This window comes from Furipterus horrens, unplaced genomic scaffold (genome assembly GCF_987537825.1).
Source record: "Furipterus horrens unplaced genomic scaffold, mFurHor1.1.pri manual_scaffold_1, whole genome shotgun sequence".
Lineage (NCBI taxonomy): Eukaryota > Metazoa > Chordata > Mammalia > Chiroptera > Furipteridae > Furipterus > Furipterus horrens.
In genome coordinates, this window is record NW_028327171.1 from 155,412,832 (window position 1) to 155,439,829 (window position 26,998).

The 26,998-nt window shown below is 34.3% G+C and overlaps 1 protein-coding gene and 1 long non-coding RNA gene across 3 annotated transcripts in view; one reads left to right on the plus strand and one right to left on the minus strand.

Annotated features, from left to right (window-relative positions):
• The window catches only part of LOC150022091 (uncharacterized), a 60,450-nt gene extending 47,528 nt beyond the window's left edge, over window positions 1-12,922 (plus strand). The window contains exons 3-4 of one of the 2 annotated variants that reach the window (XR_016511688.1): window positions 1,670-1,737; window positions 12,691-12,922. This is a non-coding gene — a long non-coding RNA (uncharacterized LOC150022091). The remainder of the gene's footprint in view (window positions 1-1,669; window positions 1,738-12,690) is intronic. The other variant, XR_016511690.1, reaches the window with a different exon arrangement.
• Window positions 1-26,998, minus strand: part of LOC150022090 (WD repeat, SAM and U-box domain-containing protein 1) — a 429,825-nt gene that overhangs the window by 114,210 nt on the left and 288,617 nt on the right. Inside the window, exons 21-30 of the mRNA XM_090280155.1 lie at window positions 25,862-25,906; window positions 25,591-25,617; window positions 24,289-24,354; window positions 15,649-15,789; window positions 12,673-12,927; window positions 11,509-11,723; window positions 10,568-10,642; window positions 9,530-9,773; window positions 2,296-2,358; window positions 1,365-1,509 (exon numbers count right to left, since the gene is read on the minus strand). Of these exons, the coding sequence (XP_090136281.1) occupies window positions 1,365-1,509; window positions 2,296-2,358; window positions 9,530-9,773; window positions 10,568-10,642; window positions 11,509-11,723; window positions 12,673-12,927; window positions 15,649-15,789; window positions 24,289-24,354; window positions 25,591-25,617; window positions 25,862-25,906 (1,276 nt within the window). The remainder of the gene's footprint in view (window positions 1-1,364; window positions 1,510-2,295; window positions 2,359-9,529; window positions 9,774-10,567; window positions 10,643-11,508; window positions 11,724-12,672; window positions 12,928-15,648; window positions 15,790-24,288; window positions 24,355-25,590; window positions 25,618-25,861; window positions 25,907-26,998) is intronic.

Genomic DNA, 26,998 nt, shown 5'->3' on the forward strand with positions numbered 1-26,998 from the left:
ATTGGTTATTTTTATTGTTTATTTATTATGTTTTCCATGCTTAAAAATATTTTAACTAAACAATTAAAAGAAGTATCACACCATTCTACTAAATCAACATGATGACCCATTTATATCAATTTTTAAAAAGAAATAAAACATAACTGAAACTTGCATGTATCCTCCCTGATTCCATCAGTTAACTCCTGCCTAGGAAGGCAGACCATGACTTTCACACATTCTAATACATGATTTCATACTCTTATTTCATACTCTTATTTCATATAAATTGAATTTATAGGAAACATATTATTGTGTAAAACAGTAATAACACTGTTTACTTTGTCAGTCCTTACATGCTACCCACTATTTTAAGTACTTTACATACATTATTTTATTAACTACTCCCTACTCCCCATATAAGATTTTTAGTTTTAAAAAGGGCAGTTCCATTGCTAAAAATAAAGGCTTAAAAACAACTGCTTTGTATACTTTCTGTCTGATTAACCAATCCCCTCTCCCCTCCAATGGACAAACTTCCACATGGCATGGATTGTGTTTTATGTATCTGTGAGCCTCTATGGTGCCTACTAATACCTGGCACAGAGTGGGTATTAAAAAAATGTGTTAAAGAAGTTTTTGCCCCCTTGTACCACTATGGGGCAACAGCTACATCATGAAACCTATAAACACTTATATAACACTTTTGGCCATATCAGAATTTAAATATTTGGAAATGCCCAGTCATAGAATTCTGAAAAATTCAATTTAAAATTTTTTATTGAGCACATAAATGCTCTCTATATTGTGCTAGTTAATGCAACAGAAGAGAAGCCAGCAAATGAATAGTTAAAAGGTAGAATATCAAGAAATGTGTAGTAACAGAAAATTCAATAAAGGAAGAAGTTTAATGGAAAAGGAGGTGATCACAAATTTCAAACATGAATAAGATCTCAAGATGAATGTGGATTATTACAGGAGTGTTAGATTTTAGCAGGTTACCTCCAGAGATGCTGTCAGGATGGATGCTTTTGCAAAGGTTAAAGAATAACCCAAATGTTAGATAATTTGACAATGGGAAGGAAGAGACATGGAGCAGAATCTATAAAGGATAATACTGGTGAAAATCTTTGTCCACTAAATAAGAAAAAGAACAATTTGTGTTTGATGTCAGAAAAAGCAGCAGAAGAAACAATATGGACAGAGAAGGAATATTTGTGAATAAAAGGGGCATTATGAGTTCAAAAGAAATATGAGTCAAAGTGTTACAACATTTATCCACAAAGCAAATTGGATTCTGGAAGCACAAAATATATTGAAGGAGTAACAGGGTTCCAAAAATATGAGTTCTTGTATTATTTTATAATAGATTTAACATTTCCTACCTTCACCGCTCTCCATGCCTTCTACAAAAACTCCCCCGCACTGGGGAAGAATCCAGTACCGGCGTCTGTAACGATCCTGGCCAAACATCATCGAGCGTAAAGAGTGAGAAGCATCGAAGAGCTTCCTTCTGTACTGACTCTGTTGCTGTTAAAAAATGATGCATAGTTAAGCTACGGGTATTAAGTGCTTTAAAAATTAATATATAAGTAACTTTACACTTGTTATGCCTTTAGAGCAGATCCATTTCACTACTGGGGAAAGATAGCAGAAGAACTAAATATTACATGTCTGATTTCAATTTCAGTAACATTTACAAAGACTGACATTATTTTGAGGGTAATTGGAATATTTTTGATGCCACAAATTAAAAAGGTAAGTTTTATCAGGTATCTTACAGGAGCATGTCTTGTACTTGATAATAAACAATGTGATCAAATATTGAGATAAATTTGTGATGAAGTTAACATTGATATGATATACAGGTATCTCATGTTAATCTCATAATACTTTTAGAAACTCATTTTTTTAACAAGAAGTTCATCTAAACTTCATTAATGCTACTGAAATTCAAGTTTTAATGAGAAGTACATAAATATAGTTTATACAATATATTAATGTAAAATAAAACATAAGATGCTAAAACTATTACCATAAAATTTGAGTGAATTTTAAAGAAATAAAACCATACATTTGTAGATTTTTTAATTGAAACGAACAGCTGAAGACTACAGGCCCCGATTAAGTTTAGTGCCACGCCTTAAGAAGCAGGCTTTTAACCTTGGCCTTCAAGGTTTAACTGAGGATGTTTGTAGAGCTCCTCATTTTAATTACTTATAAAAAGCTTGTTACCAACCAGAAAACTAATCTCATACAGGCCGATTTTTAAAACACTGCAAAAAAGATAAAAAACTATAATCTGAAAGTGCTTACCTTACTCAGTTTTTCAATCTGTTTTTCTAGCTCTTCAACACTTGCTGCTTGGTCACCTTCATCCTATATGTAGCAAAATACAGTGTCATTTACCCATTTTTAAGATTTATTTATTCAATCAATCAGCAAATATTTAATTAGCCTCCTATATGCAAAGCACTAAAACAGGCCCTATGGAAAGGAATAGGTTTCAGTTCTTGCTTTCTATAAACTAATAGCCTCACAGGGAGACATAAAATGTTACACTAAACAGTGAAAACCACCCAACATTAGGAAGCTGTAAGGACATCAGAGAGGTAAGAATCATAGAGTTCAGAGGAGGGTAAGACAACTTCTCCAGGGAAATCCATACCAAAAAGAGAGGCTATGTGGAAAAAGTTGTATTTTAATTAGCTACTGAAGAATGTGTAGGAACTGATTAATCAGAGAAAAGAGGGTAGGGCATACCAGAAAATGTATGACATACCTTGATACAAAAGGTAAGAAGAGATAAGGTGGGAGATAAGGCAAAGATGAGTTTAGGAGTAAATTGTCTAGTGCTGTGAATGCTGGGCACTGAACAATGGTATAATCCTTTGAGGGAGATTAAACATCAGAACTAGCTTTACAAAGATAAATATGGCAATAATTGTAAGATGGCCTGGAGCAGAGAAAGGACTAGAACTGGCAAATCTAGTTAGGAGACTGCAATGATTAAACAGGGAAAAAGGATGTGGGCCTTAATAGGTAAAAAGAAATAAAGAAAAGCAAATAGATATGAGATATTACATAATTAAAACTGTAAATCCCTGGGAACTCACAGATATGAAGCAGAGAGGGGTGAGGAAGATGAAGGAAGGAGTAAATTATGATGTTAAGGGTTTAAATTTGGGAGACTACAAAAATATTGGTACCATAAAGTGAAAAAGTCATTTTTAGGGCAAAGAAAGTTAAGTTATATTTTGAACATTATATATAGTACTAATTTAATAAATGGAAAGTTTACATATGATCATATGAAATTTTCCATTCTAGACAATGACTCTAGGAAAACTACCCTAACTTATATGTTTTAGAGGAAAAGCATGAAGGAATAGAAGGTATATGTGCTTCTTTGTGTTTCAGCTGCACTATTTATATAGGCAAATTACTCTTCTAAGACTTTCCTTAACTGTAAATTGGTGATAACACTATCTGTAACATGAGATTTTGGTGAGAACGAAATAAGAACAGATCTGACAGCAACTAGCAGAGTTGCTGACACATAACGTAAATTTTCTTTCTCAAAATTGTGCTTTAATGAGAAGATGCAAGTACATCTTAGGTTTAAAAAACAAAGAACTTCTGATGTTCATTTTCTATAAGCCTTTTTCAAAAGCCACAATGACACCAACTATATTCACGAACAGTTATTTCTAAATCAGTATGATTACCTCCTCCATAAAAGTGAAAGGAAAACCTCAAAAGTATTACCATTATATATCATTTATCCACTCCTTATCCAAATTTAGGGGACCAAGTTACAAAGGCACTTAGGCATATTATTTGTGCTAATAGTAATATGATTTCTATTGGGGATTAAAAGAAACCTGAAAAGACAATAACCTCAATGACCCTTGAATCTTGAATCTCAAATAGATATTTTTATATCTATATGACTCTCAAGTGAAAACTGTTAAATAATTTTCTTATGTAAAATACAATTCAATCTACAAATATCTGAAATAAGACATCAAAATTGCTATGAATCAGTCAAATTAACTAAGTGCCATTTCTAAGACTCTTCCTATGATGCAAAAGAAGCAAAATGTCCATTGAAGTTTTATTTAATGAAGTTTTGGCTACTAGCTCTTATAATTTTAAGAGATAAGAAGGAATCTGAGAGATCATAGAGAAAAGCAACAACAACAAAACTAAGAACACAGAATCAATTCTAGCCATGGTTCTCCATAGTTTCCCAGAAAGAGAAGGCCATTATATGCTCCTATAACTTGGAATTTACATGGCTACTTGTGAGGTTAAAGCTCACATAGATTTCAACACATGTCTAAGTATAAGGGAGAGCCCATGAGTTGAAGGAATAAAGAGTGAGAAGAAGAGAGAATCCTCTTGAGACAAATGGCTCTGACTTGGTTGAAAGGGACCATGACTCTCAATAAAAAGGATACCTGCAGTTAGACACTCTACGTATACTTCAATCAAGAGACCAAACCAATTTTTGAAGGAATAATGTGCCTATCTTATCAATCAAGTTCATTAAATAGTTAAAATCTTATTAGAATATTGATAAGTGGCTACCAGTTCTTCATTACAAAGATTAACTCTCAATTAGTTAAATGGAAATGCTAATTTGGCTTCTTAGATACCAAAATACTTATTATTTTTAAACGTTTTAAAAGCTTTCTCACATTAATAATGATATATATTTTCTAGGATTTGCATCGATGAAATCCTACAATCTGATTAACTTTATAATTCAACACTCATAAAAAAACAAAATACATTAAATGACACATCTGATCTAAGAAACACTAATAAGTATAAAATCACTAATGAAAATTTCGTCTTTATCTCCCTTAAAACATACATGGTTTGTTAATTCATCATATAAAAAATAAAAAAAAAAAAAAGCTAGAAGAAACAAACATTTCTGTAAATAAATTCTAATTTAATGGGATAACTACCCAGTGAAATACACTGAGATCTCAATATACAGTTGTCAATTTATAAGTCAACACTTTAAAACAATCTGTAATATTAAGTACTGAAAAGTGATGCACATTCTGTGGAAAGCGGCATAATACTGATCACAGAAGTTTAATTCCTGCTATGGAAACAGCCCCCCTTGCCAAATAAAGCAGATTGATTATAAATGGTATCTTTTGTGTAATTACAATTCTAATACCCAAATTATAGACCCTTCACATTATTTGCCACAGAATAAAAGTATATGATCAAGTGGTTTTAAAAGTAAAACATTATGTCTGGCCAATGTGACTCGGTTGGTTGGAGCTTCGCTCCATAGACCGAAAAGTTGCAGCATCAATCCCTGGTTGGGGTGCATCTGAGAAGGCAACCAATCAATGTTTCTCTCTCTCTCTTTCTCCTCTCCCCCCCCCACCTCTCTAAAAAGCAATGGAAAATGTCCTCAAGTGAGGATTTTTAAAAAGTAGATTATGAAATAATTTCTGCAAGGAACCTCAACATAGTCTCAAGTGATTTTTATCATTCTGGTTTAAAATATAACACTGGGGAGGGATTTATAAAAAATTTTATATTTATGCTATTTTTACTTATGAGAATTGAGTAGTATGCAGTTTACAAGTACCTCTAACATTATAATCCAGATTCAGTCAAAAATTTGGTTCTGTAATTTATCATTGGTCTTGATTAGATATTTTCACATATTCCATGAATAAAGTTATCTATCCCTCCAGGTCTTCTTTCTTTATTTCTCTAGCAGTACTGAGTCGATACAAGAAAGCATAACAGTTGTTTCTAGGTTTTCTTAGCTGAATACCCCAGGCATGGAGGGCAGAAGGAGTGATTGGCTGTATGCTGTTTTTTTTTGAGTACCACTCTTTAGCTTTATCAATATTTCTAGAATTCTTTAAAGAAATTGTTTTTATTGGTTCGAGAGAGAAGGAAAGGGAGGAAGAAAGAGGGAGAGAAACATAAGCGAGGGAGAAACGTCCATTGGTTGTCTCTTGCATGCACCGTGACTGGGGACCAAACGTAACCCAGGAATGTGCCCTGACCAGCGATCAAACCCGCAACCTTTTGTCTTGTGGGATGGTGACCAACCAACTGTGCTACACTGCCTAGGGCAATATTTCTAGAATTCTTTTTTGGTAAAAGGTGAACTTCAACTTTAATCTCTCTTTTACACATATTTACTTCCATGGCTTATGGTAGCTTCCCTTAAACACATACAGATACACACACACCTACCTCTATAACCTTGCCTCCTTACCTTCACCCTACTCCACAAAGCTAGCCCCACCCCCAATTCCCGCCTTCATTATGATTGAACACCTTCCAGTATCTTTAGGGACTCACTCCGTTAATTATTCTTGTCATCTTTTTAATTTTCAAATCCCCCTCATTTTACTGCCTCTTCCAAAAATCATCTCAAGTCTTTCCATATCTGAAGAATCCTTGGTCTCTGTCCCCTTCTAGAGATGACCCTCTCCTCTGAGGCACAGTGCTTGAAACAGTCATCCTCACTGTCTCACTGTCTCCTGTTCTCAGTGACAGCCTGGCAGACCCCTCTAATGAAACCGTGCTGATCTCTCTGTTTCCCAACCCACTGAAAACTTTCAGTCCCCATCACACTAGACTCTGAAGCCTTAATGTTCGTTTAGTTTGTCCTCGTTTTTGAAATGTTCAATTTTTTCTTGATTTTTGTTATTACTACATATGTAGAAGAGTTAAAATTGCAGACCTGACTACTACCCTTTGAAAGGTTGGCACTTGGCTGGTGTCTGGAACTTCGACCCCAGACCCTAATTGATAACATTGGCTCACTAGACCTAAACTGTGCTAACAGTGTGGTTTTATACACCTACTTTTCTTCCAGGAGTCTGGAACTTCGGCACATGCTGCACAGAGGCTGCCTTTGTGGCCAGTGGCCAGTAAAAAATCTGGGCACTGAGTCTCTACTGAGCTTCACTAGTACACAGCACTTGACATGTGTCACAACTCATTGCTGGGACAATTGCTGTACAATTTCACTGGGAAAAGACTCGTGGAAGCTTAAGTCTGGGTTCCTCTGAACTTTGACTCATAGGCCTTTTCTCTCTGCTGGTTTGCTTTGTTTCCTATTGCTACAATAATTCATAGACACAGCATGACTAGACGCTGAGTTTCTGTGCATCCTCCTAGTGAATCACTAACTATAGGTCCCAACAGAAATCTCCCACTTCTCTGTCCTATTTTCAACAATAAACCTTTGGGGCTCTTCTTAAATACTGATGTTGCTAGGGTCCCAACCTCAGTTCGCTACTTTATTCACTAAAGCAATTTCCTTGTGCAAACTTATTCACCTCATGATTTTAAACTATTGTCTGTGTGCTAATAAATTCCACATCTATATTTTCAAGACTGAACTATTTTTCAGTCTTTAGATTCTTAACTCCACTGAATGCTGACCTTCTGCATAGGCATCCCAAAGTCAACAGGTCTAAAACAAACCTACCATCACTTCCTGTCTTCAATGACCACGTTCCTCCTCTTGTCCCCTATCATCTATTTCCTCTGCTCCTCCTGACTTCTCTGAGTTAAGGGCAACAAGCAGTCTCCCAAGCAGATAGGTAAGAATCTATCCTACCTTTCCTTCAACCTACACAGCCCATCTCAAACACTACTCATTCTTCATCCTAAATATTTATTGAATCCTTCCCTCCTTCTTCATCCTGGCTACCACTGCTCTAGTTTCAGACCTCTTAAAACTCACTGAAACTATTGTAATATCTCCTAGCTAATCTTCCCACCTCTGATCTTGCCCTACTCAAATCTATTTTTATCTTCCACAGAGCTACATAGTGAGTCACTTAAAAATCAAGTCTGACATGTTATTCTCTTACTCAAAACCCTTCCATAGCTTCCTATCACCAAAAAGGTATAAAACCCTAGTTCATGGTTAGTGCGTGAGGCTCTCTGGTAACACTGAAACACCTGTAAGTCCCTTAAAGCAGCAATCCCCAACCTTTTTGGCACCAGGGACCGGTTTCATGGAAGACCATTTTTCCATGGACTGAGGTGGGGGGGCGTGGTTTCAAGATGATTCAAGCGCATTACATTCAAGCTCACCTCATGCTGTGTGGCCCTGTTCCTAACAAGGACCGGTCCATGGCCAGAGGTTGGAGAACCGTGCCTTAAAGCACAGAAAGGCTTCTGTGCCCTTCCTCATGCCATTCTCTCTGCCTGGAAAACTTTTACTCTGTATTCCTCCCCAGGTTAACATTCAGCCCAGCTCGTAGCCCCCGCTAATGGGTCCAGAAAGACCTTTCGAGAATTTATTCCGCAGAAGGGTTAAATGCTGTTTGTTCCTTTCTATCTGCCTAGCGCATTGTAAATACCTCTATGGAAGCAGTTAACACTTAACACATTACACTTTCTTATTGCAAATTTTCCTCAGTGAGACTGTAAATTGAGAGGGGACTTTTAGTGCCTTATACATCTTTGATCAAAAGTGCCTAACGCTAGGCACATAATAAACTGGTGTTTGAGAAATATACCAGTTTCACAAAACCTGACAGCACTTTCAAAGCATGAAGTATTGTACAAATATAAGACAGTATGTCACTAGAATGAAAGAGAATACCTAAAGTTAAAAATCAGCATAATTCTTTGGGGAACTCTCAAGTCACTGTATAAAAAGAAAAGCTTTTATTCAATGTAAGTGCCTGCTGCCTCTAGGCATTCTATTCAATATTTACTTACTCATCACAAAATACTTTATGTGTGAATATTATAATATTCAGTTTTCAGATGCAAAAACTGAAAGAATTAAGTGTCAAAATGGAATTAAAACCTAAATCCATTTGACCCCAAATGCTGTTGTTTTTCCTTCTTATTAAATTTATTTGAGTGACACTGGTTAACCAAATTATACAGGTTTCAGGTGCACGATTCTATAACACAGCATCTATAAACTGTATTGTGTGTTCAACACCCAAGTCAACTCTCTTTCCATCACCATTTATCCCCCCTATCCCCTCCTCTGCCCCTCTCCTCCTGGCAATCACAATACTGTTGTCCATGTCCAAGAGTTTTTTCTTTTTCTCTTTTTTGCTCAATCCTTTCAGCGCCCTTACCCAGCGCCACCCCCTCCCTACAGCTGTCAGCCTGCTCTCTATCGGTAAGTCTGTCACTATTTTGCTTGTTAGTTCAGTTTGTTCATTAGATGCCACATATTAGTGAAATCATAAGGTATTTGTCCTTCTCTGGCTGGCTTATTTCACTTATCATAACGTTCTTCAGGTCCATCCATGCTGTTGCAGAGGGTAAGATTTCCTTCTTTTTTTTTTATTTTTTTTATGGCTGAGTAGTATTCCATTGTGTAAATGTACCACAGCTTTTTTATCCACTCATCTACTGATGGGCACTTGGGCTGCTTCCAAGTCACGGCTATAGTAAATAGGGCTGCAATGAACATAGGGGTGCACATAGTCTTTCAAATTAGCATCTCTGTGCTATTCTTCAATGTTATGCAGTCTTAGTTAAATATTAAAATCAGCCTAAATTTTCTTACCTCATCGTCACAGATATCAGTCTTTTTTCCTTTTTTGTCTTCTTTGTCTTCCTCATCCTCATCATCTTCATCAGCCTGGTCATCACTATCATCGTCATCGTCATCATCATAATCACTGTCTCCTCCCTTCCTTCTTCGCTTTCGTCCTGGAGTGGCTGTCCCTAATGGATGCTGTTCTTCTCCGAGATCAATGCCACCTGCAGTGTCTCTTTTGCCTGTTTTCTTAGCATGAATGATTCTGAGCCTTAAATATATAAAAATGATGATATAAAAGGCTTCTTCTTATGCTTTTTAAAGAGTATAATGTGAGTTTTAAACAGAAGTACCTAATGGTATTATATTTCTATCACAGTAAACAATAAATCAATGATAATAAAAAATAGAATTAAAAAAATTTAAGAAATGTGTTTCCAGAAATTACATAACATATTAGCTTTCAAGAATAATTCTAGGTACCTCTTTGGAATTAGAACACTTTAAAAAAATAGTAAGAAAGCTGAAAAGACTAACTCCAGCAATGGCCATGTGACAATTCCTGATCCCCACACTATCAGACTGAATAAATTTCAATGCAAATTATCACAAGAAAACTACCCTATTAACACAGAAGCTGAATAACTTCAGCATATTTCCTGGCAGGAAGCTAATTAAGTTTTAATGCTGAATATATTTGGATATGTTAAGCAATTAAGAAAAAGGGTGGTAGTTCTAAACACATTTCTACTTATGATAAAAGTAAGCTGATAGCAACAACAATCTTAGAAAATGTAATTCCCTGGCTTCTTTGAAAGAAAGAAGACAAACGGACTTCCTTCTAAATTTGAAGTGTATGAGCTCAATGTATCTTATTATATCTTTTGTCCACTGCAAATTCTGGCCCTGGGTTTCATTAATTCTGTATCTTATCTTAATTTTAAGCTTTACCTTTTCTAATTCTTAGGCAAAATAAAGTTTAAATTCTATCGTTCCAATTCATATGTTTCGCTGGGGAACTTGTACAAATGTAAAGTATATTAATTTTAATAAAATAGGACTTACTTGCGAAGTTTACCTTCTACCACCCATTTATCTCTCCTCAAGTTTGACATATAATCAATGTTCTTGTCAATTTCACTGCCAATGCAAAAAATTATTAGAAAACATAAATTAATCCATCATGTAACGTATTAATTTGGTAAGCAAATTGATGTAGTTTTTCGGTAAGTAAAAATGATGATGATCATGAATAACCAAAACAAGTGAAAAATTATATTAATACAGTATCATAGCTAAAAGATGTACAAAAAACTTAAAATGTCCACCAAAAATAGAAATGCATGGCTCTGAAATACTTAAATCTAAGTAAGAAATCCTTTTCCTAAAAGGTAAAGAATTAAAAATAACATAATTAAAAACTGTAACATAATAGCAAGAAAAAAATGAACATGGATTTGTTCACTAAATCTTAAAATTCTAGACTGGAGGACTTACTTTGACTTTTAAATGAGATTAAGTTTTTTCTTAAGTAAAAATTAATACATCCATAAACTAATAATATTAAGGTTGCATTAGAGCACAATAAAATAACAAGTAGCTGGATAATTCTGTGAATGGATACTAAGGAAAATTAGTAGTCATCTATCATTATAAGATGTCAAGAAAATAAAAATTCTGGATTCTTCCAAGAGTGCTGGATTCTGGGACTACAACAAGAAAAAATATTTTTACATTTCATTATAGACATACAAAATTATTAATAAACAAAACAGGTTACAAATATTATATAAAGTATACTAATTTTCTTTTCAATAGACTTCAAAGACATACATTAAAATTTATTATTAGTCATCTTTGAGTGGGAAGAATAAGTATAAATTTTAATTTTTTTCTTTGTGCTGGTCTATAACTTTGACATTTTCTATAAGCAAGTTCTATTACTTTGTGATAAGACAAATTCAAAACAGAGAAGAGTCGTTGGAAAAGTCTGGCCTCATGCTTACCTCACCACACTCTTGCTGCATGCCAGCTCATTGATCAGGAAGGCCAGGATGGAGGCTTTCTGTGCTGGAGTGTGAGCCTGAAAAGCTTTGGTCTTCAGGCTTTCAGTAAGCTCAGTTTGTCCACAGTGGGCTTCCATAAAAATCTGCAAAATCTCGGAAACATTGTCTCGATTCACACCAACATTCAGCAAATGTTCTCCAAGAGCTGTTTTGGCCTACAAAATTTTGGCATTTTTATCAGTATTGGTCATACCCATTCATAACATAAAAAACAATGTAACTTTAAAATGCTGGCATATAATTTAAATATTACTGACAAAGCTTTATTCACATTTTCGATCAAGTGGAAATAAAAATAGGCAAGAGATGACAGACAATTCAAGTACTTGCAATCTTTCTATTTCTCCTTCAAAGTCCTTGTTCAAAGTCAGATGGGGAGAAGGGTATATAAACTCCTTGGAAGAAGTCATCTACCACACCCTCTTTGACTACAGAAACTATCCCAAGCTTTTCCAGGCTTTAGGTAGACATTGGGGGAGGGAAATAGGAGATTCAAAGCACTATTATTGTGTTGTCTGGCTCTATGGTATCATGGATTTTATTGCCTGGTATACTGAGTGATAGGGAGATGAAGGAAAATGTAACGGGTGCATTATTCTCTACAATATTACCTATAACAAAGCTGACTGAAACAGGTATCTTAGTTGGACTTCAGATAACTGAATTTATTGAGAGTGTACACTGAGCAATACAGAGTCTTAACGTGCTGGTCTTCAGGTGCCTTGATTCGCCTCAGTTACTCACAGTGACTCAAAGACAACACAGTATAATTTCAGAAAGCATACATAAGTTCTAACTGCTTTATGATTTCTGAATTCTCTGTTTTTCTGAATATCACTTGGTATTTTCTTAAACCAACTTATTTTCAGCTGAAAGTTAGAAGAAAAAAGAATAATTTGGGAATAATCTACATTCTTTAGATTTTATGAAGCAGGTTTTCCTAGGTGTGTACCAATTATAACTTAAAGCAAATATACATTTAACATTATGTGGAAAAATTGGATTAGTCTATACAATCTTCTGCTAATATGTTACAGCCAGCTATCAATCCACTGATAATACAAATTTAAAACATACTTTTATATTCTATTTTTTTTTTTTTACCTTGTATCCTGTAATTAGACCTGGATCACATACAGCAGCTGAGAGGAGCCTCACAAGCAAGTCTTGTACTTCACCCATGCTGTCCCCTACATTTAGCAATCCCTCTTGAAGAACACTCAGGTTTGGAACATCAATATTCACATCAAAGCCCAAAACTTTACCAAAGTTTCGTAAGAACTGCACCACCATGAGACAGTCTGAAAATGTACTTCCAGAGAGAACAAGCCCTGGAATACGAGGTAACTCTGGCAAAGGCTGAAAATAAAATAAAATAAAATTTAAAAGCTGTGACTTAATATCTTCTGAAATAGAATAAGCTGCTATCTTTCTTTCCCTTGCATTCTACGGTGGATATTCCTCTAGACGGTAAGTTCCCTAGGTACATTTCTGCAAACCCAGGGTATTAAGCATAGGATGTTGACCTCAACCATCAATAAATTTTGATTAAACACAATATAAACTTAGATCTCTGCAAAAGAGAACACTAATTTGAATGAATTTACAACATATTGCTAAAACATGGGTTATATAACTGGATCAAAATTTAGATAACATTAAGAAGTAAACATTTCCATAGATACAGACAACAGTGTGGTGACTACCAGAGGGAAATGGGGTGAGGAGAAATAGAAGAGGTTATAAGGGGGATAAATGGTGATGGAATGAGATTTGACTTAGGGTGGTGAACAGACAATACAATATACAGATGATGTATTATATAATTGTACACCTGATACATAATTTTATTAACCAATGTCACCCCAATAAATCCAATTAAAAAAGAAATAAACATTTCAAAAGTACCATGGACATATTCAGTAGGGTATGTACTGATTTCTTCTAATGATGGAGACTAATTTATAAGTCACACTTTTTGGGTAGCTCAAATGAACCGTGTGCACGTGTAGGCTGTATGGTTGAAAGACTGGTATCATCTTTAGCTAATGAATGCTGATAAATTACTAGGTACACATGACCAGAACCCATGACACTATCAAGAACTACTTTATACTGTAACTAAGTCTTTAGGTTTCCTGTACGTAGTAAAATATTAATATTGTATTGAGTTCCAGTACTAAAACTAGAAAGCTGCCTCTTCTGTTACTTCTCAAATATGGCCACATATTAACATTTCAATGACTAATTTGTAGTACCAGTTGTCATGGATGCTTAAACAATAAATAGATAATCTAAATTAAAAACATGTTTGTCTATGAATGGGATTTAATAACAGTACTTTAAATTTCGATTGAAAAAAGTGATTTGTGTTTCTATTTATCTAAATTGGTCCTTATTCAAAAATGTTCCTCTGCCCTGCACTTACATAAATAACCAAGTAAATATTTTTTCTACTAATATTGTGTGAAAGCAGAACTGGATGATACTACACAAATACATTTGAAAACCATTTAGTTCTAAGTTTTCTTTTATTCTAAACTAAATCAGATACACACATATCAAATTGGTTCTAAAAATTTATACCCAAAGCTAACAAACCTAAGTTTAAAATGAATTTATATGTTTGATACAGCGCATATGGATTTAAATAAAAATGAAAAATGCAAGAAAATAAAGCTTACTTAGGATCAAACAAATCACTCACTCTGAGCTTATTAAATGTATTAACTAACCTACATACCCACTCTATGCTTAGGAAATTTTATACATCCAATTGACTAAAATTAGTATGTATACTTTCATTTTACTTTAAAAGAATTAAATTGAATATTAATTTAATTAAATACCCACTAGGGTATTAAAAGTTTGCTTTAAGCATTTTAGAAAAGTTTACATAAACCAGGAGACAATTATTATTTGTATATCAGATAAATATAGCATATAAGTAAATATAGATGCTTGATCAAATAATGTTACTGAGACAGTATTATAGAGATGATATGCATTATTTATATAATTGTCTAAAAATACCATCTTCTTTATAGTCAAACATAATTGATTTCTACTCTTAAGTGTGTAAAATCATGCCAGTAACCAAGATTATTTTGCTCTAAATTTCTTTTATGTATTTTAACAACATTACATGTCTGTGAAACAGGATGAAACAGAAAACACACGAGGTACTTCAGTTTGATGTATGTATTTCTTGGCCTTTAAACTGATAAACAGCATGGACTCTGGAGTTTAACAAACTGAGGTGTGAATCCAAGTTGATTTAATAGCTGTGTAATCTTGGGCAAATTCCTTAACCTCTTTGTATCTCACTTTTCTCATCTGTAAATGGGCATAAATACCAGCTTCACAGGACTGTAGTGAGAATTCATATAAAGTACTTAGCTTAGTGACCAGCATGTAGTAAACATACTCAATAGAAGTAAGCTACCATTACTAAAGCATGACAGAGATTATAGCTCATAAATTATAATTTAAGTTATCTATGGCGTGTGAGAAGGAGTTAGGTATTTCTGTACCTAAATGCCTGGGAATGACCAAATGAAACAATAGAAATCTTATCAACTTTTATAATCCATCTTTGTAGATTTCTGCAGTATTTCTACTTAAAATGAAAAAGGTTTGCAGTACTCCACTTATATATTAAGAACTGCCATTATTTTCAAAAAAGCTATGGAGAGGTTCATTGTTGCTCATCCAGGAGAGGCAGATTGATTTAAACTTGGAATCCACTGCTCTAGTTAAAAACGAAAGGCTTTCATAATGATGGCCCTGGCCATAGGAATCAGGTGAGAACACAGTGAAAATTAAATTTATTAATAAAATGGTTTAGGAAAGCTCTGGAGAGGAGGTTCGGGGGGTGGAGGGATTCAGCAAAAGAGAAAAAAAAAAACAAAAAACTCATGGACATGGCAACAGTCTGGTGATTCCAAGGGGAGGGGAGTGGGTGGTGGCAACAGTCTGGTGATTCCAAGGGGAGGGGAGTGGGTGGAGGGAAAAGAGGGTGTAGGAGGGATAAGTGGTGATGAAAAAAATACAATAAAAATAGTTTACATAATAAATTACCTTTTGATCTGCTAAGCACATATCTTCATTAGGTTTCTTTAGTTCCTTGGCCATTTCTAATTCTAATCTTCGTTGCTCTAGTTTACGCTCTTTATTTAATCTCTTCTCATCACGTTTTTCTTGCTTCAACCGTTCTTTTTCCTTAAAAAGAAAACCACATTCACATATTCTCTTTAATCATTGTATGTGTTTGAAAACTCCAGTTAAAATTTAAAAAGTGATCAAATTGTTAATATTTCAATCAATAGAATCCTCTTTGGAGATTTAGAAATAGACTTGTAATTACAAAGAAACAATGACATTGGTTTTCACTGTATTTACCTTCTGAATTTCAAAAGAATCTTATGATTATATAAATATAGAATATAATTATTAGATTCAACATAGATTATTCCATTATGAAAAATGTATTCAATCATTTCCCAGGTTATAATACGAGAATAAAATACCTATTAATAAAAATGTACATGGACAACTAAAAAATTTTAACATCAAATTAACTAATATTAACACAATTTTTTGTGTAGCTCCAGGAAGCAGGAAAGTGGAAGCAACATGATTAAATATGCAAAAGCAGTTCCTTCAAAGTGGTTAACTAGCCTTAAGATAGCACCTGTAATGAAAAAAAAAAGTTATTTACCACTATAAACAACACATTAAGAGAATGCAAAATGGATTCTGAAGGCAATTCCAAAAGCTTTCAATAAATATATTGGGTAATGACAACAATATGGAAATAATAGTCTTTTCAGCCTGTTGTAGGATGACATTCAGTGAGAAAAAGTCAAGATAGTTAATATAATATTAGTGTCATTACTTTATTGTCATACCTCAAATACAATTCTTATTTATTTAAAGGAGAAATAACAATCTAACCGACCTCACACAACTGACATATTAATGATGGGCTTACCTTCATAAGGCTGATAACATCTCTTCTTAATTAAAAATCTTTCTTTATTTTGATCAAAATAAACTCCTCATTCATGAATTCAGTACTCTCTACTTTTCCAAATTATCACCCACTTTTATATTCTGTGGATTTATATTTCCTATGCCTGATTAACATCTCTTGGTCCCTTATCTCCTTATATTGGTGCACTCCAATCACAAAGGTCATTATTTCTATCTTGCATATTTAAATCTTAATTAAACACTACCACCTCACCTGTGTTTACCAATTTCTTTTTAATTCCCCTAGTTAGGAGGAGGGGGAGGAGGCAAAAGGAAAGGGGGAGGAGAACAGAGAGGCAGAGAAGCGGAAGCAATCAAGCCTAGATGGGTGTAAACACAAGGTTAAAACCGAACAACCACCCCTTCTTTTCACCTTCACCTCCCGCCCCCACAGGTCCTGTCAAGTTTACAGCACTACTTTTGTATATATCATCCCCTCTGCCTGGAATGCGTAGCTCCTGTTCCTTTCTGCAAAAATAAAGTCTGTTTTGTTGTTGTTGTTCTTCCCACAACTACTTCAGGAATTTTAGTATTCCTCCTTTTTGAGTTTCCACATAACATGGTAAGATTCATTGTACTGTGTAACAATTATTTGTTTGAAGTTGACCATTCCACTTTAGTGTGAGATTCTAGTTGCCAAAGGAACAACTTTACTCAGCCGTTTTTCACGGACCCATTCAATTTCCAGCAGTACAATTTACTAGGCACCTCAAGAAAGTTTTTAATGATTTGATTTTTAACCTGACTCTCAAGCTTGTCTCGGTTCAAAGTTTCTCTGAAATTGGTCTAATTATTGTTCATATTTCCTCCTATAATAGTTATCATATATCTCTCATGGCCATATTCTGTGTGCCTCATCACAAAAATTATTTAAGCATTTATTAATTTGCTGAATAATTCTCCAAATGTTACATCAATAAAAATAGGTTAACATTTGTACTAGTCATTAAACACATTCAATAGCCATTTTTTCCTACCTTTTATATTTTATTCTGTGCACAAACATAATAAAGTCTTCTATTTTCAGTTATAAACAAAATTTGCATCCAAAAGTAGAGGTCTATACATTTAATAATAATATGCAAGTGATATTTAGGAATTTAAAAATATATGATATATTACATAATTGCATTATATATATTCATTTTAATTGCAAAATTTATGATTCTACATGCTTATAGACCTCGATATCAAAATAAAATAGATTTATTATCACCTGACAATATTTCTAGAAACTAAAGTTAAAGTGGCAGTGCTACATGAGGCCAAATTTGAAGATGCTGATATCTGTGGATATTTTCTTGTCTAGATTTAGTGTGCTGCTTTAAAGAGCCACATATTTACCCAGTATTAACCTAAGCCTTTTCGTTTTTCAGATTTTAAGTCATTTTTATTTTTCAATTACAGCTGACATACATTGTTCTATTAGTTTCAGGTATACACCCCAGTAATTAGACATTGCATAACTTGCTAAGTGATTATCCCAATAAATCCTGCACCCATCTGACACCTACATAGTTATTAGACTATTACTGACCATATTATCTATGCTGTACTTTTCATCCCCATAATTGTTCTGGAACAACCAACATGTACTTCTTAATCCCTTCACCCTTTTCATCCATTCCCCCAACCCCCTCCCATCTGACAACTGTCAAAATGTTCTTTGTATCTGAGTCTGTTTCTGTTCTGCTTGTTTGTTTAGATTCAATTGTTGATAGTTATGTATTTAATGCATTTTATTGTTCAAATTATTGATTTTTTTCTTTTTTCTTAAAGAAGACCCTTTAACTTTTCATATATTACTGGTTTGGTGGTGATGAATTCCTTTAGCTTTTTCTTGTTTGTGAAGCCTGTCCTTCGATTCTAAATGATAGCTTTGCTGGGTAGAGTACTCTTGGTTACAGGTCCTTGCATTTCATCATTTTGAATACTTCTTGACAATCCCTTCGGGCATGTGTTTATTGATTTTGAGAAAGAGAAAGAGAGAGACACAAAGACAGAGACAGAGACAGAGACAGACTGACATCAATGTGAAAGTGAAAAATCAATGGGTTGTTTCCTGTTATGTGCCCGCCCAAGGATCAAACCTGCAACCTAGGTATGGGCCCTGGTCAGGAATAAATCCACAACCTTTTGGTGTATGGGATGACACTCCAACCAACCCAGCCACTATATATACTGTCTATATTTTAATAAAAATTAATTTTTTCCTATTATAATTTACAGATATAAAGTAATATTTAAAAAGGATAAAACCTACCAGTTATCACATTATCTTAAAATACACCAAAGTAATACACTAGAGTCTGTATTTACTTTAAATATTGTGTAGGATAGTTACTGTTATACAAATGTCTCCTAAATTAAAATAAAAATTAATAATTCTTCAGTAAAATAACTAAAGATATTAATATTATATATCTAACTGATAACAATTCTTTAAAATATTTACTTATATGACATTTAATAGTTCATATAAAATATTTTTACATTTGTTTTCAAACACAGCTATTCAAGTTAAATACACAAATATGTCATATAAGTACACTTACTATGTTTTCAACTGAATAATGGGCTTGCTTAAATAAAACTGTCTATATATGCAATTCATATTTATCTTCTTATTTTCTCACTAAGTAATGATCAGTATAAATATAAGATCATAAAATATTCTCATGACTTGAATCATTGGGGAGGGGAGTGTTATATATTTTTTCTGCTTTCAAATTGTTTATTAGATGACTTCTAAAACCTTCTATTTTATGGTTTTGTTTCCTAAAGTGCTGACACACTCCTTCTGTGATAGATGCATGTTTAACAACCTTTTGTAGTTTATTGATCTTTGGAGAGACAAACAAAAGACTGTTACAACTGCTATGGTTGTTTATTCAGTTAACATGAGTAAAGTGATTATAAATGTGTGACTGGTACAGTTTTAAGGTTTTATAAAAGAAACAGGAAATTCTGAGCTACTTTGTCACATTGCTTAAACCAAACTAAGTTTCTAGTGATTAGTAATATTAATAATAAGAGCAGGTATGTTTCATATTACTTGATTATACTTGGAAATAAGCCTATTTTATTTATGAGGCTATGTAAGGACTATTTGTTCTCACATTGAAAATATGAAAATATTTATAAATTATTATGATATACTAACATTTAAAATTAATGTATAGAGTAACAAGATAATTTACATGTCTAAATAGTCTCACTAATTATAGACTTATATAAAGAAAAACTACAAAAATTAATTACTAAATTAGGGAGCAAATACAATTTGGAATTATTTTTAGTAAAAATTATAATGAGTTAATACTAAAAAAGTCAGATCAGTGTAATATACCCAAAGAAACATAAAAGTGGTGTTTGTGTTACCTTCTTTGATGGATAGAGTTTCTTAGAATAATTTCAGATATTATAGATCTTTAATTAACAAGGTGAAAGTGATTCATTTCTTTAACATCATAATTCTTTTATCATTACTCATAATGTGCATTTTATTTATCTTATTTTTGTTTTTTTCACAATCTAATAATTAACTGTCTAAATGTATTAAGGGTTAGAATGAAGGGTTACACTAGGCCAATTCAGAATTTTGAGTTGGCTTTGCCTGAGTATCATATGGCCTTAACTTTACAGTATAGTTTGTTCTTTTAATAGCTAGTAACAGAAAAAAATTATAGCTAGGGCTATTAGGAAGTAATAGCAGGCAGAAAATGAAACCAACATATACTCATTATGAATAGTACAATAGTTACATCTTGTGCATATTAAGAAATAATAAGGAAAGGAACAAGTACATATAGGAATGCTTTGCTAATATTCACTGAGGTGCAAGATTACATAAATGATTTGGTCAAAGTTGAGATTGTCAGTAAAAACATATGTATAACCCTGAGCGGTGTGGCTCAGAGTTAGAGCATCGTCCTGCAAACTGCAAGGTCACCAGTTCATGGTCAAGACACACGCCTGGGTTGCAGGTCAGGTCCCTGTTTGGAGGTGTGCGAGAAGGAACTGGTCGATATTTCTCTTGCACATTGATATTTCTCTTTGTCTTTCATCCTACATCCCCCTTTCTAAAAATATTTCTAAAAAGTATGTGTACTTACTACTTAACTATTTATGCTGTAAAGTTTTCTCTCCCTGATATAATGAAAAACATTTTAATATTATTTTTTTGTTACACATAATATTTAACTTAATGCCGTGCACACTAGTGGTTTAATAATTATTTAAATACTTAGTTGATGACAGATGTATAGGTACCATTCACTTAACAGTGGAGCACAATTTAAAGTGAGAAAAACTGGTAAATTATCTAGTCCTGTTCACAGGTCTATAGCTAGCAGAGTATAACAACTTTTTAATAATTCAGTTTTACTTATGAGATTCTCTCAAACATTCTGATAAAAGATTATTTATGACATATGCTGTTATATTGTTTTTTAAAATAACAGTTAAGTGAATGTTAACCTAAAAAAACACCTAGGATGAAATAAAGATTTTATTATTTTTTTAAAAATTTAAACTTTATTGTATTTTTTCCAATTACCATCTAGTCCCTTTATACACCCCTCTCCCCAACAATCAACAATGAGTGCTTTTTCCTCAATTCCTCCACCCCTTCACCCTCCCACCACTAGCTGTCACCCTACTCTCTATCTACGGGTCTGTCTCCATTTTCCTTGTTAGTTCAGTTTGTTCATTAAATTCCACACATGAGTGAAATCATGTGGTATTTGTCTTTCTCTGACTGGCTTATTTCACTTAGCAGAATGTTCTCCAAGTCTATCTATACTGTTGCAAAGGGTTAAACTTTCTTCTTTTTTTTATGGCTGAGTAAAATATATCCACTCATCTACTGATGGACACTTGGGTTGCTTCCATATTTTGGGAATTGTAAATAATGCTGTAATGAACATAGGGGTGCTTAAGTTCTTTCAAATTAAGTGTTTTGAGTTCCTTCAGATGTATTTCCCAGAAGTGGGATCGCTGAGACAAAACGCAGATCCACTTTTAATTTTGAGGTATCTCCATACCGCTTTCCACAGTGGCCGTACCAATCTGCATTCCCACCAACAGTGCAAAAGGGTTCCCCTTTCTCCACATCCTCACTAGCACTTGTGTGTTGACTTCTTGATAATAGCCATTCTGACAGGTGTCAGATGATATCTCATTGTGGTTTTAATTTACATTTCTCTGATGATTAGTGATGTTGAGCATCTTTTCATATGTCTATTGACCATCTGTATGTCCTCTTTGGAAAAGTGTCTATTCAGGGCCTTTGCTCATTTTTTAATTAAGTTGTTTGTTTAGTTTATCAATTTTGGATATTAAACCCCTTATCAGATGTATTGGCAAATATGTTCTTCTATTCTGTGGTTTGTCTATTTTGTTGATTTCCTTTGCTGTGCAAAACCTTCTTAAGTTTGCTGTAGTCCCATTTGCACACTTTTCCTTTTGTTTCCTTTACCTGGGAGATCCGTGGTCGGCAGCCGTCCGTCTCGAGAGACGATGGTGTAGCTTCTTAAGAGTCTATCTGCACCGCCGAGAATGGCTGTGCAGTCCGACTCGGGAGTGACACGGTATCTGTCTCCTCCCCTGTTGAATCGACATCTTGCGATGACGCTGGAGTGTCCTCTCCAGTGAAGCTGAAGCTACAGAGCCTGGGCAGGGTGATATGGAGGGTCTGCTGTTGCCCATGCAGCAGACCCCCCCTCTCTTCGCAGCTGAAGGGTCCAAGGGAAAGACGGAGTCGATACAGCTTGGCTTCAGGTGCGCCGCAGGAGTTGCCGGTGTTGACTACAACGTCAAACCGCCTTAGGGACTCCGGCTCCGGATTTTCTGTCGGGGTTTACTCCCTTAGCCTTTCCCCTGAAGAGGTATGCCGCAAGGCAGCGGAGGTTTTTTGGAATCAGAGTTTTCCTTCTCTGATGTGCCCTGACTGGAAGCATGGGGACGCCAAGGCCAGATGCTACTTGTTTGGGAGATTTTAGGAAAGTCTGAAGCCTGAACCTAGACAGCCCAGTTGTATGGAAAAACCACTGAAATAGCTTGGATGAGCCTAGAAGTTGGTGAGGCAGGGTCTCAGGGAATCACCAGCATGGGGTGCACAGTGATAGCCAAGTTGATGGAGATTCAGATATGTGGTCTGCCTGCTGGGTCAATGGGGGGAGGGGTGTCTCAGAAAAGGAACAATGGACTCTGCCAGCACTTCTATCTTAGAGGAAGCTGCCCCTCCAGCTCTTGCCCTGATGCCAGACAGTTCAGTTCCTCTTATAAGTTCTTGGAGCTTTTTGAGCTGCTACCCCAGCACTGGAGCTCAGAAGGAGCGTGTCCACCTCTTAAAGAATGACCTGGGGCTCCAGGAACCCACCATCTCACTCAGTCACAATTTTTGCTGATTTTGACATTCAGAAGTTATGGGGGATTCTCTTCCCAACACTGGAACCCTGGGGGCACGGGGGCCTGGTACTCCTTGCTTCTCAGGGAGGACCTCCAAAGCTAAGATATCATTCCCAATTTTTATCCATCACACATGTATGTGGGACTGGCCCATGCAATGTCTCTGCCCCTCCTACCAATCTCAATGTGACTTCTTCCTTATACCCTTAATTGTAGAAATTGTATTCAGCTATTTTTCAGGCAGATGGCTGTTCTGTAGTTTAGTTGTAATTCTGATATGGTTGTGGGAAGATATGAATACCACATTTACCTATGCCACCATTTTGACCAGAAGCCCCTTATCAAATCTAACTTACTAAATGCTTATATAACTTCATAATCTGACAATCCTAAGAAGTAGCTATCATCATCTCAATTTTAAAAAAGAAACAGCCTGCCCTGGCTGGGTGGCTCAGTTGGTCAGAGCATAGTCTTGTGTACTAAAGGCTGGAGGTTTGATCCCCAGTCAGGACACATATGGGAGGCAACCGATCAATGTATCTTTCTGTCTCTCTCTCTCTCTCTCTCTCTCTTGCAAATCAATAAAAACATCCTTGGATGAGGATTAAAAAAAAATATACAAAAAAACAATAAAATAAATAAGAAATAGCCTGCAGAGGTAAAGCAAGTTGGTTCAGATCCAGGATGGAAATCTGAATCTTTCAAACTGTAAAACTCTAGTTACAATAGCCACCTGTTTTAATGCAGAATGTATTTCTTTGTAACACATTTTTTAACTTTTAATTGATTTCTATTATATTCCAAATAAGCTAATTTTGACTTATTTCAATAATTTTCTGTTAAAATTATATTTTAAGTAAAGCACTTAGTTCTAATTTTACATGTAAGCTGCTAACAATAATTTGGAGAGCAGAAGTCCATAGCTGGACCTATCAGTGTTTTAATTACAACTTGTCTAGGTATATTGTCATATTAATTTTGTGAAACTCTGATTAGAGTAATAAATAGCTACTTTTATCTGAATGAATGCCATTCTCTACATTTAAAAAAGATAATAAAAATCTCAGTCCAGAAAATTAAGACTTACACTGGATTCCTCCTTGTATTCTTTTATGTTCTCACACTTAGTTGTTATCTCTAACCTTTGGTTTGTTTATGAAAACCAGTAAATCATGACAACCTGTACTCTGAAAATTTCACATTCAGAACAGTCAATGCTTTAGAAAAAATATTAATTTATGACATGGTAATATTTTTCTAGAAACATATACTTACTTCTGCTTTCTTACGAGCTTCCATAGCTTTCATTAGCATCATATGTTGTCGCCTTCTCTCTCGTTCCTAGGTCAGATAAAACCAGGAAAATAACTCAGCTATTATTTACTTCCATAGTTTGATTTTCAAATAAAAAACAAAACAGAACAGAAAAAACTCTGTATAGCATGTTTAGCATTTATAGACAAGTCACAGTAAATACTAAATATATGACAAGAATGGCCAGTCTGTGCATGTTTTAGTTCAGGTTTAGAAAGCAAATACAAGAACAATCAAAAGCAAAAAGATAAAGCAATGAACATGGAGACAGTGTAAACAGAAGCATACAAGATTTACTCATGGTCAGTTGTGATGCTCCTTCAAAAGCTGGCAGAACAAAAAGCATAATGGTTGGCTGGAACAGGTCAGTTACCTTACATCTGCTATTAGAAAAACCACAAATATGTACTATAGCCAATTAAAGTAAAGGTTGTATTGTTTGCAAATTTTAGATCAGGCAGAAACTGATTTATAATCAGTTTAACTTCATGACTTTAGAATCATTTTTATTTCAAGTACACTCATTTTGTAAATTCAATATGTCACCAACAAATTAAAGTTTTAAAAAAGTTCTTATATCAATTTAAACTAGTCGTGGTTAATACACCAACACCAACGAAATGGGAAATTCCTGTTTACTGATGTCCGCCACTTGATGCACTATGTAAAGCCACAAAAGCTGCACCGTGGGCTAGTAAGTGGGATCTAAAGGGCAAAGTATAAAGAAAAAAGGTAAGCACCAGCTTACTTTGATAATCTCATTTTCTTAAAGATAAAAGAAATCAGTTATAAGATTTAATCAATTTTTGTCTAAATATATGTGGTCCCCCTAAAGGGATATTTCTAAGATTAACTCTAAAATTTGTCTATTAAACCAGAATATATTTCATATTCTCTCATCAACCTAACTCAAAATTCCCATTGTATTCAATGGCAGTTTTGTGTCTAGAATGATGGGAGCATATGGGTCATAATTGTCTCAAATTGTATAGTGATCTAACTTTCACTGTGACATCAGTAATGTAAATTTTTAGACAGTAGCCTTTTTAAGGCTTGCACAATTCAATTAGAAGTCTTGGAAATGTACCATACTTCTTTGAAGACAGACAAGCAGATGTATGCAATGCACTGCGCTGTAAAGCCATGCAGCAGTATGTAATATGACAGCAGCCAGTGCTACACTTTATGCATTGCTATGACAACCATATATCACAACCAAATCACAATGCGGTGTTAGATGTACAAAAATAAACATACCCATACCATATCTAGTCTATGCCTCTCCAACTCCTGGTAGAAAGAGTTGGCACAACATTATGAAACAGAAATCACAGAGTCACGAAACCAATTTTTAACCCCCCAAAAGACACCAATACCAAAAGCAAGGCAATAAACTACAAGATGAAGGAAAAACTTAAGCAGGAATTATATTGGAAATATTTAAGAAATTATGTTGAAGATTTTGTCCAAAATTGATTTAAGAAAAATTATACAATGTACATTGCATCAATTATATAACTGTATGTATACAGACCTGATGCTTCAGAAGAACAGCTTGCTGTCTTCTCATTTCTTTTTCCTTAAAGATAAGAAACTTAATATATGATTGAGGGAAGATTTAGAACATGCTACAAGTATTAACAATTCCTTTTCTGAGATTCTGTAGCCTTCCATTTGGTTGAAACATAAAATTGCAAATATTCAATCATTTTTTAAATTATAAAATGGCAATTTCATGTGGTTCTACCTAATACATAAAAACTTTATGACAGTAGCAAGGATCTTCATTCACTAGATATTTAAACTTAAAAGCACACTTCAATGACACATTCATTGAACTGACTAGCTGATTAAAACTTTCTAAATCTGAATATAAATTATCATTATCAGAATATAATTATCATTTCTATAGACTGTATGTAAATGAGAGTGACAAGAGACAAGAGACAATGGGATCAGTCTGAGATTTTCATGCCCACCTATGATTCAGGGCACCATCCCAAGGGGATGGGGCTTAATACAAACAATTCTATGAATGCGACCAATTTAAATACTTTTATAAAGAGGATAAGATTTGGATAAACTTAATATTATGGACAGCCATGAAAGGGGATAGAAATCTAAAGAAAAAAGTTGGAGAGTCTATGTAGAAAAGGTAACAAACAGTTCCCTGGCTTTGTAAGATATATTGTAGTGGCTGTTAACAGAACCACAGGATCACTCAGCTATTATGTTTCAGTAATCAATTATCCAATAAATAAATAAATAAATAAATAAATAAAATTTTAAAAAATGTAAGATAAGGAATGGAATGTGTACAGAAGCCAGTCTCTTAACACTTCATGCCAGAAAATCAAAACACCCCCAAACAACGTTTAAAGTTACAATAATTAATAGTGGCTAATTTTATTATTGTAATATCAGTTGATAAAGTTAAGTTATTGTTTCTGTAGCCTTTATACTTTTTAATAGTTAAAAAGGACATTAACAAAGAGAAAGTTATAACTAAGGAGAGAACAGATTTTGGACACAATTTGAAACATAAACATAAATGACACAAAATAGCTTTAGAAAGATCATTCTTATCTAGCAAAAGTATGTACAGGTATTATGCAATAGTTCGCATATCTGATTTGAGTCTGCTATTTAAGGTGCTCAAAGCATCACATAA